Raw genomic sequence first — 12,131 nt, forward strand, 5'->3', positions numbered from 1 at the left:
AGAGGGACACACGGAGAAAGATACACACACGCACGCACAGCCATTAATTTTGGGGGGGAATCTCATTCATTCTTTCATTGAGCTTGCTCACACAAACACACACAGGCCGCACAGACACTTACACACTTCCCTCATAATTTACCAAAGGGAAGCTGAAGAAGCATGTAATCATTTTGTTTACAGTAGCTTGAAAATCTTTCTTCTTACCCCTCTCTCACCCTAACATTCCATACCTCTCTCTCTCTCCTGAATGACAGTAAAGCAGAATCCTGTGTGAGTACTGTAGATGTGACCTCATTAGCTAGAAAGTGGGTCTCAGTTGATAGTGAATGGAAGACATTTAGAGTCTCTCTTTCTCTCTCACTCTCTCACTCAAGTGGTCCCCTTGGCAGGAGTAATGTTTGGCATATTTATATCACACACAGACCCACTGATGCAGCTCTCCTCTTGCAGCACTGCTTTAGGGAAATCAAACACTGCTCCGATAGAAAGAGGGGAGGTGAAAACACAGACACACATACTCTCTCTCTCTCGCTCTTTCTGGCAACTCTTCAAACACAGCCACATCTCCCCTGAGCGTATCTCAAGCCCACCCGGCCATATAGGGTCTGCTGCCACACTACCACACCAGACCAAATCAACATAACCGGAATAGGACCTAACACCAAACCAAACACAGCCCAACCTCCATGTCTCCACCTGCTCCTGTCCCCTCCTTTATGACTGTTCCTGTCTCACTCTGGACCTAATCAGCAGAACACCAGACCTGACCCAAACCACTCTGATAGTCTAATACTGCAGACAGCAGACCTGACCCAAACCCTTCTGATAGTCTAATACTGTAGACACCAGACCTGACCCAAACCACTCTGATAGTCTAATACTGTAGACACCAGACCTGACCCAAACCACTCTGATAGTCTAATACTGCAGACAGCAGACCTGACCCAAACCACTCTGATAGTCTAATACTGCAGACACCAGACCTGACCCAAACCACTCTGATAGTCTAATACTGCAGACACCAGACCTGAACCAAAACCACTCTGATAGTCTAATACTGTAGACACCAGACCTGACCCAAACCACTCTGATAGTCTAATACTGCAGACACCAGACCTGACCCAAACCACTCTGATAGTCTAATACTGCAGACACCAGACCTGAACCAAAACCACTCTGATAGTCTAATACTGTAGACACCAGACCTGACCCAAACCACTCTGATAGTCTAATACTGCAGACACCAGACCTGACCCAAACCACTCTGATAGTCTAATACTGTAGACACCAGACCTGACCCAAACCCCTCTGATAGTCTAATACTGCAGACAGCAGACCTGACCCAAACCACTCTGATAGTCTAATACTGTAGACAGCAGACCTGACCCAAACCACTCTGATAGTCTAATACTGTAGACACCAGACCTGACCCAAACCACTCTGATAGTCTAATACTGCAACACCAGACCTGACCCAAACCACTCTGATAGTCTAATACTGCAGACACCAGACCTGACCCAAACCCCTCTGATAGTCTAATACTGTAGACACCAGACCTGACCCAAACCACTCTGATAGTCTAATACCGTAGACACCAGACCTGACCCAAACCACTCTGATAGTCTAATACTGCAGACACCAGACCTGACCCAAACCCCTCTGATAGTCTAATACTGTAGACACCAGACCTGACCCAAACCACTCTGATAGTCTAATACTGTAGACACCAGACCTGACCCAAACCACTCTGATAGTCTAATACTGCAGACACCAGACCTGACCCAAACCACTCTGATAGTCTAATACTGTAGACACCAGACCTGACCCAAACCACTCTGATAGTCTAATACTGCAGACACCAGACCTGACCCAAACCACTCTGATAGTCTAATACTGTAGACACCAGACCTGACCCAAACCACTCTGATAGTCTAATACTGTAGACACCAGACCTGACCCAAACCACTCTGATAGTCTAATACTGTAGACACCAGACCTGACCCAAACCACTCTGATAGTCTAATACTGTAGACACCAGACCTGACCCAAACCCCTCTGATAGTCTAATACTGTAGACACCAGACCTGACCCAAACCCCTCTGATAGTCTAATACTGTAGACACCAGACCTGACCCAAACCCCTCTGATAGTCTAATACTGTAGACACCAGACCTGACCCAAACCACTCTGATAGTCTAATACTGTAGACAGCAGACCTGACCCAAACCACTCTGATAGTCTAATACTGTAGACACCAGACCTGACCCAAACCCCTCTGATAGTCTAATACTGCAGACACCAGACCTGACCCAAACCACTCTGATAGTCTAATACTGCAGACACCAGACCTGACCCAAACCACTCTGATAGTCTAATACTGCAGACACCAGACCTGACCCAAACCACTCTGATAGTCTAATACTGCAGACACCAGACCTGACCCAAACCACTCTGATAGTCTAATACTGCAGACACCAGACCTGACCCAAACCACTCTGATAGTCTAATACTGCAGACAGCAGACCTGACCCAAACCACTCTGATAGTCTAATACTGTAGACACCAGACCTGACCCAAACCACTCTGATAGTCTAATACTGTAGACACCAGACCTGACCCAAACCACTCTGATAGTCTAATACTGTAGACACCAGACCTGACCCAAACCACTCTGATAGTCTAATACTGCAGACACCAGACCTGACCCAAACCACTCTGATAGTCTAATACTGCAGACACCAGACCTGACCCAAACCACTCTGATAGTCTAATACTGCAGACACCAGACCTGACCCAAACCACTCTGATAGTCTAATACTGCAGACACCAGACCTGACCCAAACCACTCTGATAGTCTAATACTGCAACACCAGACCTGATCCAAACCCCTCTGATAGTCTAATACTGTAGACACCAGACCTGACCCAAACCACTCTGATAGTCTAATACTGTAGACACCAGACCTGACCCAAACCCCTCTGATAGTCTAATACTGTAGACACCAGACCTGACCCAAACCACTCTGATAGTCTAATACTGCAGACACCAGACCTGACCCAAACCACTCTGATAGTCTAATACTGTAGACACCAGACCTGACCCAAACCACTCTGATAGTCTAATACTGTAGACACCAGACCTGACCCAAACCACTCTGATAGTCTAATACTGTAGACACCAGACCTGACCCAAACCACTCTGATAGTATAATACTGTAGACACCAGACCTGACCCAAACCCCTCTGATAGTCTAATACTGCAGACACCAGACCTGACCCAAACCCTTCTGATAGTCTAATACTGCAGACACCAGACCTGACCCAAACCACTCTGATAGTCTAATACTGCAGACACCAGACCTGAACCAAAACCACTCTGATAGTCTAATACTGCAACACCAGACCTGACCCAAACCACTCTGATAGTCTAATACTGCAGACACCAGACCTGAACCAAAACCACTCTGATAGTCTAATACTGCAGACACCAGACCTGACCCAAAACACTCTGATAGTCTAATACTGTAGACACCAGACCTGACCCAAACCACTCTGATAGTCTAATACTGTAGACACCAGACCTGACCCAAACCACTCTGATAGTCTAATACTGCAGACACCAGACCTGAACCAAAACCACTCTGATAGTCTAATACTGCAGACACCAGACCTGACCCAAAACACTCTGATAGTCTAATACTGTAGACACCAGACCTGACCCAAACCACTCTGATAGTCTAATACTGCAGACACCAGACCTGAACCAACCTTTATGATACTGCAAGGAACCACTCTCCTTAGGGCCAGCTCTTTTTTATCCATACGTACTACGTGTATATATATATACATACACACACAGTTGAAGTTGGAAGTTTACAGACACTTAGATTGAAGTCATTAAAACTCGTTTTTCAACCACTCCACAAATGTCTTGTTAACGTACTATGGTTTTGGCAAGTCTGTTAGGACATCTACTTTGTGCATGACACAAGTAATTTTTCCAACAATTGTTTACAGACAGATTATTTCAATTATAATTCACTGTATCACAATTCCAGTGGGTCAGACGTTTACATACACTAAGTTGACTGTGCCTTTAAACAGCTTAGAAAATCGCAGAAAATTATGTCATGGCTTTAGAAGCTTCTGATAGGCTAATTGACATGGCTTTAGTCAATTGGAGGTGGATGTGGATGTATTTCAACACCTACCTTCAAACTCAATGTCTCTTTGCTTGATCATGGGAAAATCAAATAAATCAGCCAAGACCTCAGAAAAAAAAGTTGCAGACCTCCACAAGTCTGGTTCATCCTTGGGAGCAATTTCCAAACTCCTAAACGTACCATGTTCATCTGTACAAACAATAGTACGCAGGTATAAACACCATGGGACTGCCGTCATACCGCTCATGAAGGAGACGTGTTCTGTCTCCTAGAGATGAACGTACTTTGGTGGGAAAAGTGCAAATCAATCCCAGAACAACAGCAAAGGACCTTGTGAAGATGCTGGAGGTAACAGGTACAAAAGTATCTATATCCACAGTTAAACAAGTCCTATATCGATTTAACCTGAAAGGCCACTCAGCAACGAAGACGCTATAAAAACGATAAAAAACGCCAGTCTACGGTTTGCAACTGCACATGGGGACAAAGATCGTACTTTTTGGAGAAATATCCTCTGGTCTGATGAAACAAAAATACATCTGTTTGACCGTAATGACCATCATTATGTTTGCAGGAAAAAATGGGAGGCTTGCAAGCCGAAGAACACCATCCTAACCATGAAGCACGGGGGTGGCAGCATCATGTTGTGGGGGTGTTTTGCTGCAGGAGGGACTGGTGCACTTCACAAAATAGATGGCATCGTGAGGAGAGAAAATTATGTGGATATATTGAAGCAACATTTCAAGATATCAGTCAGGAAGTTAAAGCTTGGTCGCAAATGGGTCTTCCAAATGAACAATGACCCCAAGCATACTTCCAAAGTTGTGGCAAAACGGCTTAAGGACAACAAAGTCAAGGTATTGGAGTGGCCATCACAAAGCCCTGACCTCAATCCCATAGAACATTTGTGGGCAGAACTGAAAAAGCGTGTGCGAGCAAGGACGCCTACAAACCTGACTCAGTTTCACTTCCGACTTCAACTGTATATGTGTGTGTGTGCGTGTGCGTGCATGCGTGCATGTGCGCGCGTGTGTGTGTTTCTCACCAGCAGTAGTAGCAGCACCATGTCGGCGTGGTCACACACACACGCTATGTGCAGGGCTGTCCAGAGGTCCTCATCCTGCAGGTTGACGTTTAACCCTCGCTCGATCAGAACCTCAGCCGCAAACACATTGTCATGACGAGCACACTATGGGATGAAGAGAGAGAGAGAAAGAGAAAGAGAGAGAAAGAGATAGAGAGAGGCGCGGTCAGATAGTGGTGAGCTAATTGAAAAACAGCAGGTGGATGTAGTTGTGTTTGTGCATGTGTGTGTGCATGTGTATTCTTACCAGGTGTAGAAGGGATCCTCCAGAGGAGATAGGTGTGTTGGGGTCAGCTCTCTCCTTCAGTAGACGCAGCACTGCAACATAGAACAGAGAGAGAGAAATACAAACGTGCAGCTTGGTGTGTGAACACATGTGGATATTGTAACAGAGATAGGCAGGACATCAGGAGGAAATATACCAAATAAACAACGTAGGTAGACAACGGTTTCTTAGGAAAAACCCAGTGCATTTTCCCAATAAAAGCGCAAGTGCAAATGCACACACAACACTCAGCACACACACACGACAGCTTCCTCCTCTCCAGTAAAATCCCCCTGTGTGTGACTTGTTCTCTGTTTTTCCCTTCAGGAGTCACTCAGTCAGTCAGTCAGTCAGTCAGTGTGTATTATAGCAGTCCTCCAGTATCCCCAATAGCACCCATTTCTGTTGTAGCCCCAGACAAGCTCACTTGATTTAACTCATTGAGGGCTTGATGATCAGTTGACAAGTTGAATCAAGTGTGCTTGTCCTGGACTATAACAAAAATGTGTGCTGTTGGGGGTACTGGAGGACTGGAGTCGGGAAACACTGGAGTTGGTCTGACAGGTGGAGCGCCTGCCTAGAAACACACAGCTCACTCATTCACATCCCATCAGCTCTACTGAGCCACAGTGGACTGCACTAACACACTGCACTACAAATACAGTATCCATAACACTGACATACTGACACAGATTACCAGGCAATTCTCTACAAACCATTCTACTGTACTCACACATAGACATAGATCTGCTTTACAATGATCAGTACTCACCCACCAACATCTATTATTCACAAGGAACACAGAACTGCTGAGCCTTTACTCACAGACTAACCCAGATCTGCCCTAACCACTACCGTCAATAATGATTCTACATGAAAGCGATAAAAGGAGAAGGAAATTACTGAGGGAGAGTATTAGACACAGAGAGAATGAATAAAAGACTGAGATGGACAGATTTGAGGGCAGAGAAAGAGAGAGAGAGGAGCGAGGGGGGAGGTCTTTAGACATATTTTCCCTCAACAACAGTGATAAGCCAAGATGGATGCTGGATAAAGACTGGGAGACCTTACCTCAGCAGAACATTGAACTACTCACGCAAGCCTCTGTCAGACTGGCATGCACTGTCATACACACACACACCTATAAAGCGTCTGTGCACACACTGACTCACTGACTCTCTCAAACACTTACTTAACCAGAGCCATTAGCAGTGAGCGTAACAACCACTGTAATTACCAAGGTGAACCATAGTGAGGAGCCCCACAGGGTCGTTTTACCTTAAGTCAGGGGTACACAAATATTATTTGAGAAGGTCCGGTCAAACACATTTCCTAGAAGGCAAAGGTCCGGATAGATATTTCTATTTATTAATGTAGTAACAAACCCCTCCTTGCGACCCATGCATCACCAAACTGTTCACACTCGTCCTGTTGGCGGAGATAAGATTTTGCAGTTTTAAGTGTGCTTTGAATTCTAAATAAGTGTCAAGCACCCCCACACCAGCACATCTCCTCCTCCATGCTTCACGGTGGGAACCACACATGTGGATATCATCCGTTCACCTACTCTGTGCCACACAAAGACATAGCGGTTGGAACCAAAAATCTCACATTTGGACTCATTGGGACTAAAGGACAAATTTCCACCGGTCTAATATCCATTGATAGTGTTTCTTGGCCCAAGCAAGTCTATTCTTCTTATTGGTGTCCTTTAGTAGTGGTTTCTTTGCAGAAATTCGACCATGAATGTTTGATTCACGCTGTCTCCTATGAACAGTTGATGTTGAGATGTGTCTGTTACTTGAACTCTGTGAAGAATTTATTTGTCCTGCAATCTGATGTGCAATTAACTCTAATGAGTTTATCGTCTGCAGCAGAGGTAACTCTGGGTCTTCCTTTCCTTTTGCAATCCTCCAAGCCAGTTTCATCATGTACTTGAAGAAACATTAAAGTAATGATGGACTGTCGTTTCTGCTTATTTGAGCTACAATGGACTTGGTCTTTTACCAAATAGAGCTATTTTCTGTATACCAGCCCTACTTTGTCACAACACTTGCTTAAGAAAAAAGACAATCCACAAATGAACTTTTAACAAGGCACACCTGTGAATTGAAATGCATTCCAGGTGAGAGAATGCAAAGAGTGTGCAAAGCTGTCATCAAGGCAAAGGGTGGCGACTTTGAAGAATCTCAAATATAAATATATTTTGATTTGTTTAACACTTTTTTGGTTACAACAAGATTCCATATATGTTATTTCATAGTTTTGATGTTGTTAGGAATTTTATGAATAATGACTAAACAATATCTACATTTTAAATAGAACTATAACTAATTAAACGTCTACTCTGTTTTATTATATCTGATTAATAATGTTAATTCATAAGGAAGGGATTGTGTAGCATGAAACAAGGGGTAATGTAACATAATAAGTACCATTCAGCTAGTTGGGGAGGAATGGATTGTGGGTTTTTAAGTAAGCAAAAAGGGTCGTTAACCTATGGTTGAACTGACTCAACTTAACTCTGGGATGTTTAGATAAGGCAGTGAGTGCCTCCCTGGGTTTTCCATTATCTGGAACTGTCTTCTAAATAGTGATGGATGAAGGTGAAGATTCCAGAAGTTAATCTTGATAATAGTGTGTGTGAGCTAGGGGGTTGGAATAAACGTTTGAACCTGCTTTGTCCTGGTCGATAGGAGGAAGGACATTTTATAACCTATGACGTCATATTTTGTATATAAACTGTTGTTCGTGGTTTCATGGGAGCGAGCTCCGAGAATGAATACTATTATCTAATTTTGATAAGACCGGTCTCTGTCTATTTTATGCAAATAGGAATCTTACAAATTCTTATAAAATAGACTGAGTGAATTTAATTATAGGAATTATGAAATTCCAATGACAGATGTCTTCACTATTATTCTACAATGTAGAAAATAGTAAAAATAAAGAAAAACCCTTGACTGGTAGTATGTATGTATGTATATATATATATATATATATATATATATATATATATATATGTTTCATTGTCACATACACTGGATAGATGCAGTGAAATGTGTTGTTTAACAGAGGGTACGGCACCCTTTGTAGCAAATTAGGGTTAAGTTTCTTGCGCAAATAACAGCAAAAAGATGAAAGCCCAACTTGATTCCCTAAAATTAAATGTTTTACTTTAATTCTGGGTCCAGATCCAGACCGTTGTCTGCCTATTGAGGATGGCTGACCTCAGCGGTCGTTATCTACACAGACGTGTGTATGGTGACAACTCACACACACAGCTGGTTAGGGCATATACATGTCAAGCTGAGCTAGGACATGGCACCACTGTAACAATGATGTAACAGTTTCACTGCGGTATAGTTTGACCTTGCAGTGTGTGTTTCAGTACAGCCAGTGGCATCACTTGTTAGTGATTCTTTTTCTGATCCTCAGGTAGTACAGGCCACTCCATTCATTTCCTCTAGGTCATATACCGTAGGGACCCCACTTATCAACCAACCAATCTTTGCTTAGTCTTGATAATGGAGGATGCTAGTCGTATGGATGGATGTCTGGATGTATTATGAACACACGAGTACACAGTCACCGAAAGACACACACATTTACATGCACACCCACACAGACTTCTAATGGTCCTTACTGGAGCTTAAATGGTTGATGAGGAAGAACACAGCCTTCCTAAAGTCAATGAACACAATTATCTCTCACACACACACACACACACACACACACACACACACACACACACACACACACACACACACACACACACACACACACACACACACACATGCTATGCACATGCACGCCCACACAAACACACACCTTTCTGTCTCCCACCTAAAAGCTCAGGAATATAACCCCACCTAGATTAGTAATTAAGGATAATGGTGGTTGGCTCACCTACAGTGCTTTAGTAGAATGGTAGATATCCCTTGATAACATTGTCTGCTAAATGACTAATGCACACGCACACATTTATATGCGCACGCACACAGTCTTCTGGTGCTTAATGGATCTTAAATGGTTGATGAGGAAGAACATAGCCTTCCTAAAGTCATTCAACACTAATTTCTCTCTCACATACACACACACACACACATAAACACTGTCTCTCTCCCGCCTAAAAGCTCAGGAATATAATCCCAACTACTGTAGGTTAGTAATTAAGGCTAATTAACATATGTGGTGGTTGGTTCACCTACAGTGCTTCAGTAGAATGGTGAATAACCCTGGATAACATTGTCTGCTAAATGACTAAACTGTGAAATCTGAACACTATTGTATATATTAATTGAATCACTAGTCATCAGAAATAATAGACTGATACAGTCAGGCATCAGTCTGGACGGCATCAGGTCTGTTTGACCTTCCACATACTAGAAGGACCCGTCTCTGTGTTTTTATAGGGCATTGTTGAGCATGACTGAACAGAGGTCAGAAGTCAAGAGCTGTGTATGTATTGACCCTCAGGGCAATCAAACAGAAGTGCTGTATGCTGGACCATATGGCTGATGTTCCGTTTCTGTTCTATTGGATCATGACAACACTTTCCGGTGTTGTGGTTCTCTAATAGTCCATATGTTTACACTGCCCACTGTTCTGCTGTTCTATTGGTCCATAGGTCAACACTGTCCTCAGTCCTGCTCTACTATTGGTTCATATGCCAACGCTACCCACTGTCATGTCCAATTTGTAAGTCGCTCTGGATAAGAGCGTCTGCTAAATGACTTAAATGTAAATGTAAATGTATTGAAATTATTGACAGGTACTATCCAGTATTGTTGTGGACCATTACATCTCTACACACTCCAAGACCATGTCTTTTCCATCCCCTACACACAATATTACCACCTAGCTCATATACTACTAAACCAATGGATACCCTGTCTTCATGATTAGCATTATTATTACCACCTAGCTCATATACTACTAAACCAATGGATACCCTGTCTTCATGATTAGCATTATTATTACCACCTAGCTCATATACTACTAAACCAATGGATACCCTGTCTTCATGATTAGCATTATTATTACCACCTAGCTCATATACTACTAAACCAATGGATACCCTGTCTTCATGATTAGCATTATTATTACCACCTAGCTCATATACTACTAAACCAATGGATACCCTGTCTTCATGATTAGCATTATTATTACCACCTAGCTCATATACTACTAAACCAATGGATACCCTGTCTTCATGATTAGCATTATTATTACCACCTAGCTCATATACTACTAAACCAATGGATACCCTGTCTTCATGATTAGCATTATTATTACCACCTAGCTCATATACTACTAAACCAATGGATACCCTGTCTTCATGATTAGCATTATTATTACCACCTAGCTCATATACTACTAAACCAATGGATACCCTGTCTTCATGATTAGCATTATTATTACCACCTAGCTCATATACTACTAAACCAATGGATACCCTGTCTTCATGATTAGCATTATTATTACCACCTAGCTCATATACTACTAAGCCAATGGATACCCTGTCTTCATGATTAGCATTATTATTACCACCTAGCTCATATACTACTAAACCAATGGATACCCTGTCTTCATGATTAGCATTATTATTACCACCTAGCTCATATACTACTAAACCAATGGATACCCTGTCTTCATGATTAGCATTATTATTACCACCTAACTCATATACTACTAAACCAATGGATACCCTGTCTTCATGATTAGCATTATTATTACCACCTAGCTCATATACTACTAAACCAATGGATACCCTGTCTTCATGATTAGCATTATTATTACCACCTAGCTCATATACTACTAAACCAATGGATACCCTGTCTTCATGATTAGCATTATTATTACCACCTAGCTCATATACTACTAAACCAATGGATACCCTGTCTTCATGATTAGCATTATTATTACCACCTAACTCATATACTACTAAACCAATGGATACCCTGTCTTCATGATTAGCATTATTATTACCACCTAGCTCATATACTACTAAACCAATGGATACCCTGTCTTCATGATTAGCATTATTATTACCACTGTGCATACTACCTTCTTACTTTTTATTTGATTATGATTGATATTGATGTTGTACTGTACTGTTGAGTGAGCTCGCGGGTAAACATTTCACTGCACCTTTTATGCCTAATGAAAACTGTGTGCGCACCGAATCAAACTGGACTTGATTTTATCAGTGCTAACTCAGGGAGTGAGCATTTTGGCAGCAGTGTAAATGAATGTAAATCAGGTTGTTGCTCTTTTTCCCTGTGTTTAGTGTGTTTGTCTGTGTGCTCTGTTTCATCAGGCTGATTGACTGTGAAGAGAGAGAGGGAGAGTGTGTTTTTCTGTGTGCTCTGTTTCATCAGGCTGTTTGTCCGTGAAGAGGGAGAGGGAGAGTGTGTTTGTCTGTGTGCTCTGTTTCATCAGACTGTTTGACCGTGAAGAGAGAGAGGGAGAGTGTGTTTGTCTGTGTGCTCTGTTTCATCAGGCTGTTTGACCGTGAAGAGAGAGAGGGAGAGTGTGTTTGTCTGTGTGCTCTGTTTCATCAGGCTGTTTGACCGCGAAGAGAGAGAGAGGGAGAGTGTGCGAGAAAGAGAGAG

The 12,131-nt window shown here is 42.6% G+C and overlaps 1 protein-coding gene across 1 annotated transcript in view; it reads right to left on the reverse strand.

Annotated features, from left to right (window-relative positions):
* The window catches only part of LOC115127314 (unconventional myosin-XVI), a 219,411-nt gene that overhangs the window by 172,608 nt on the left and 34,672 nt on the right, over nt 1-12,131 (reverse strand). Inside the window, 2 exon segments of the mRNA XM_065017523.1 lie at nt 5,211-5,354; nt 5,497-5,567. Of these exon segments, the coding sequence (XP_064873595.1) occupies nt 5,211-5,354; nt 5,497-5,567 (215 nt within the window).

Source organism: Oncorhynchus nerka, linkage group LG1, assembly GCF_034236695.1.
Source record: "Oncorhynchus nerka isolate Pitt River linkage group LG1, Oner_Uvic_2.0, whole genome shotgun sequence".
NCBI lineage: Eukaryota > Metazoa > Chordata > Actinopteri > Salmoniformes > Salmonidae > Oncorhynchus > Oncorhynchus nerka.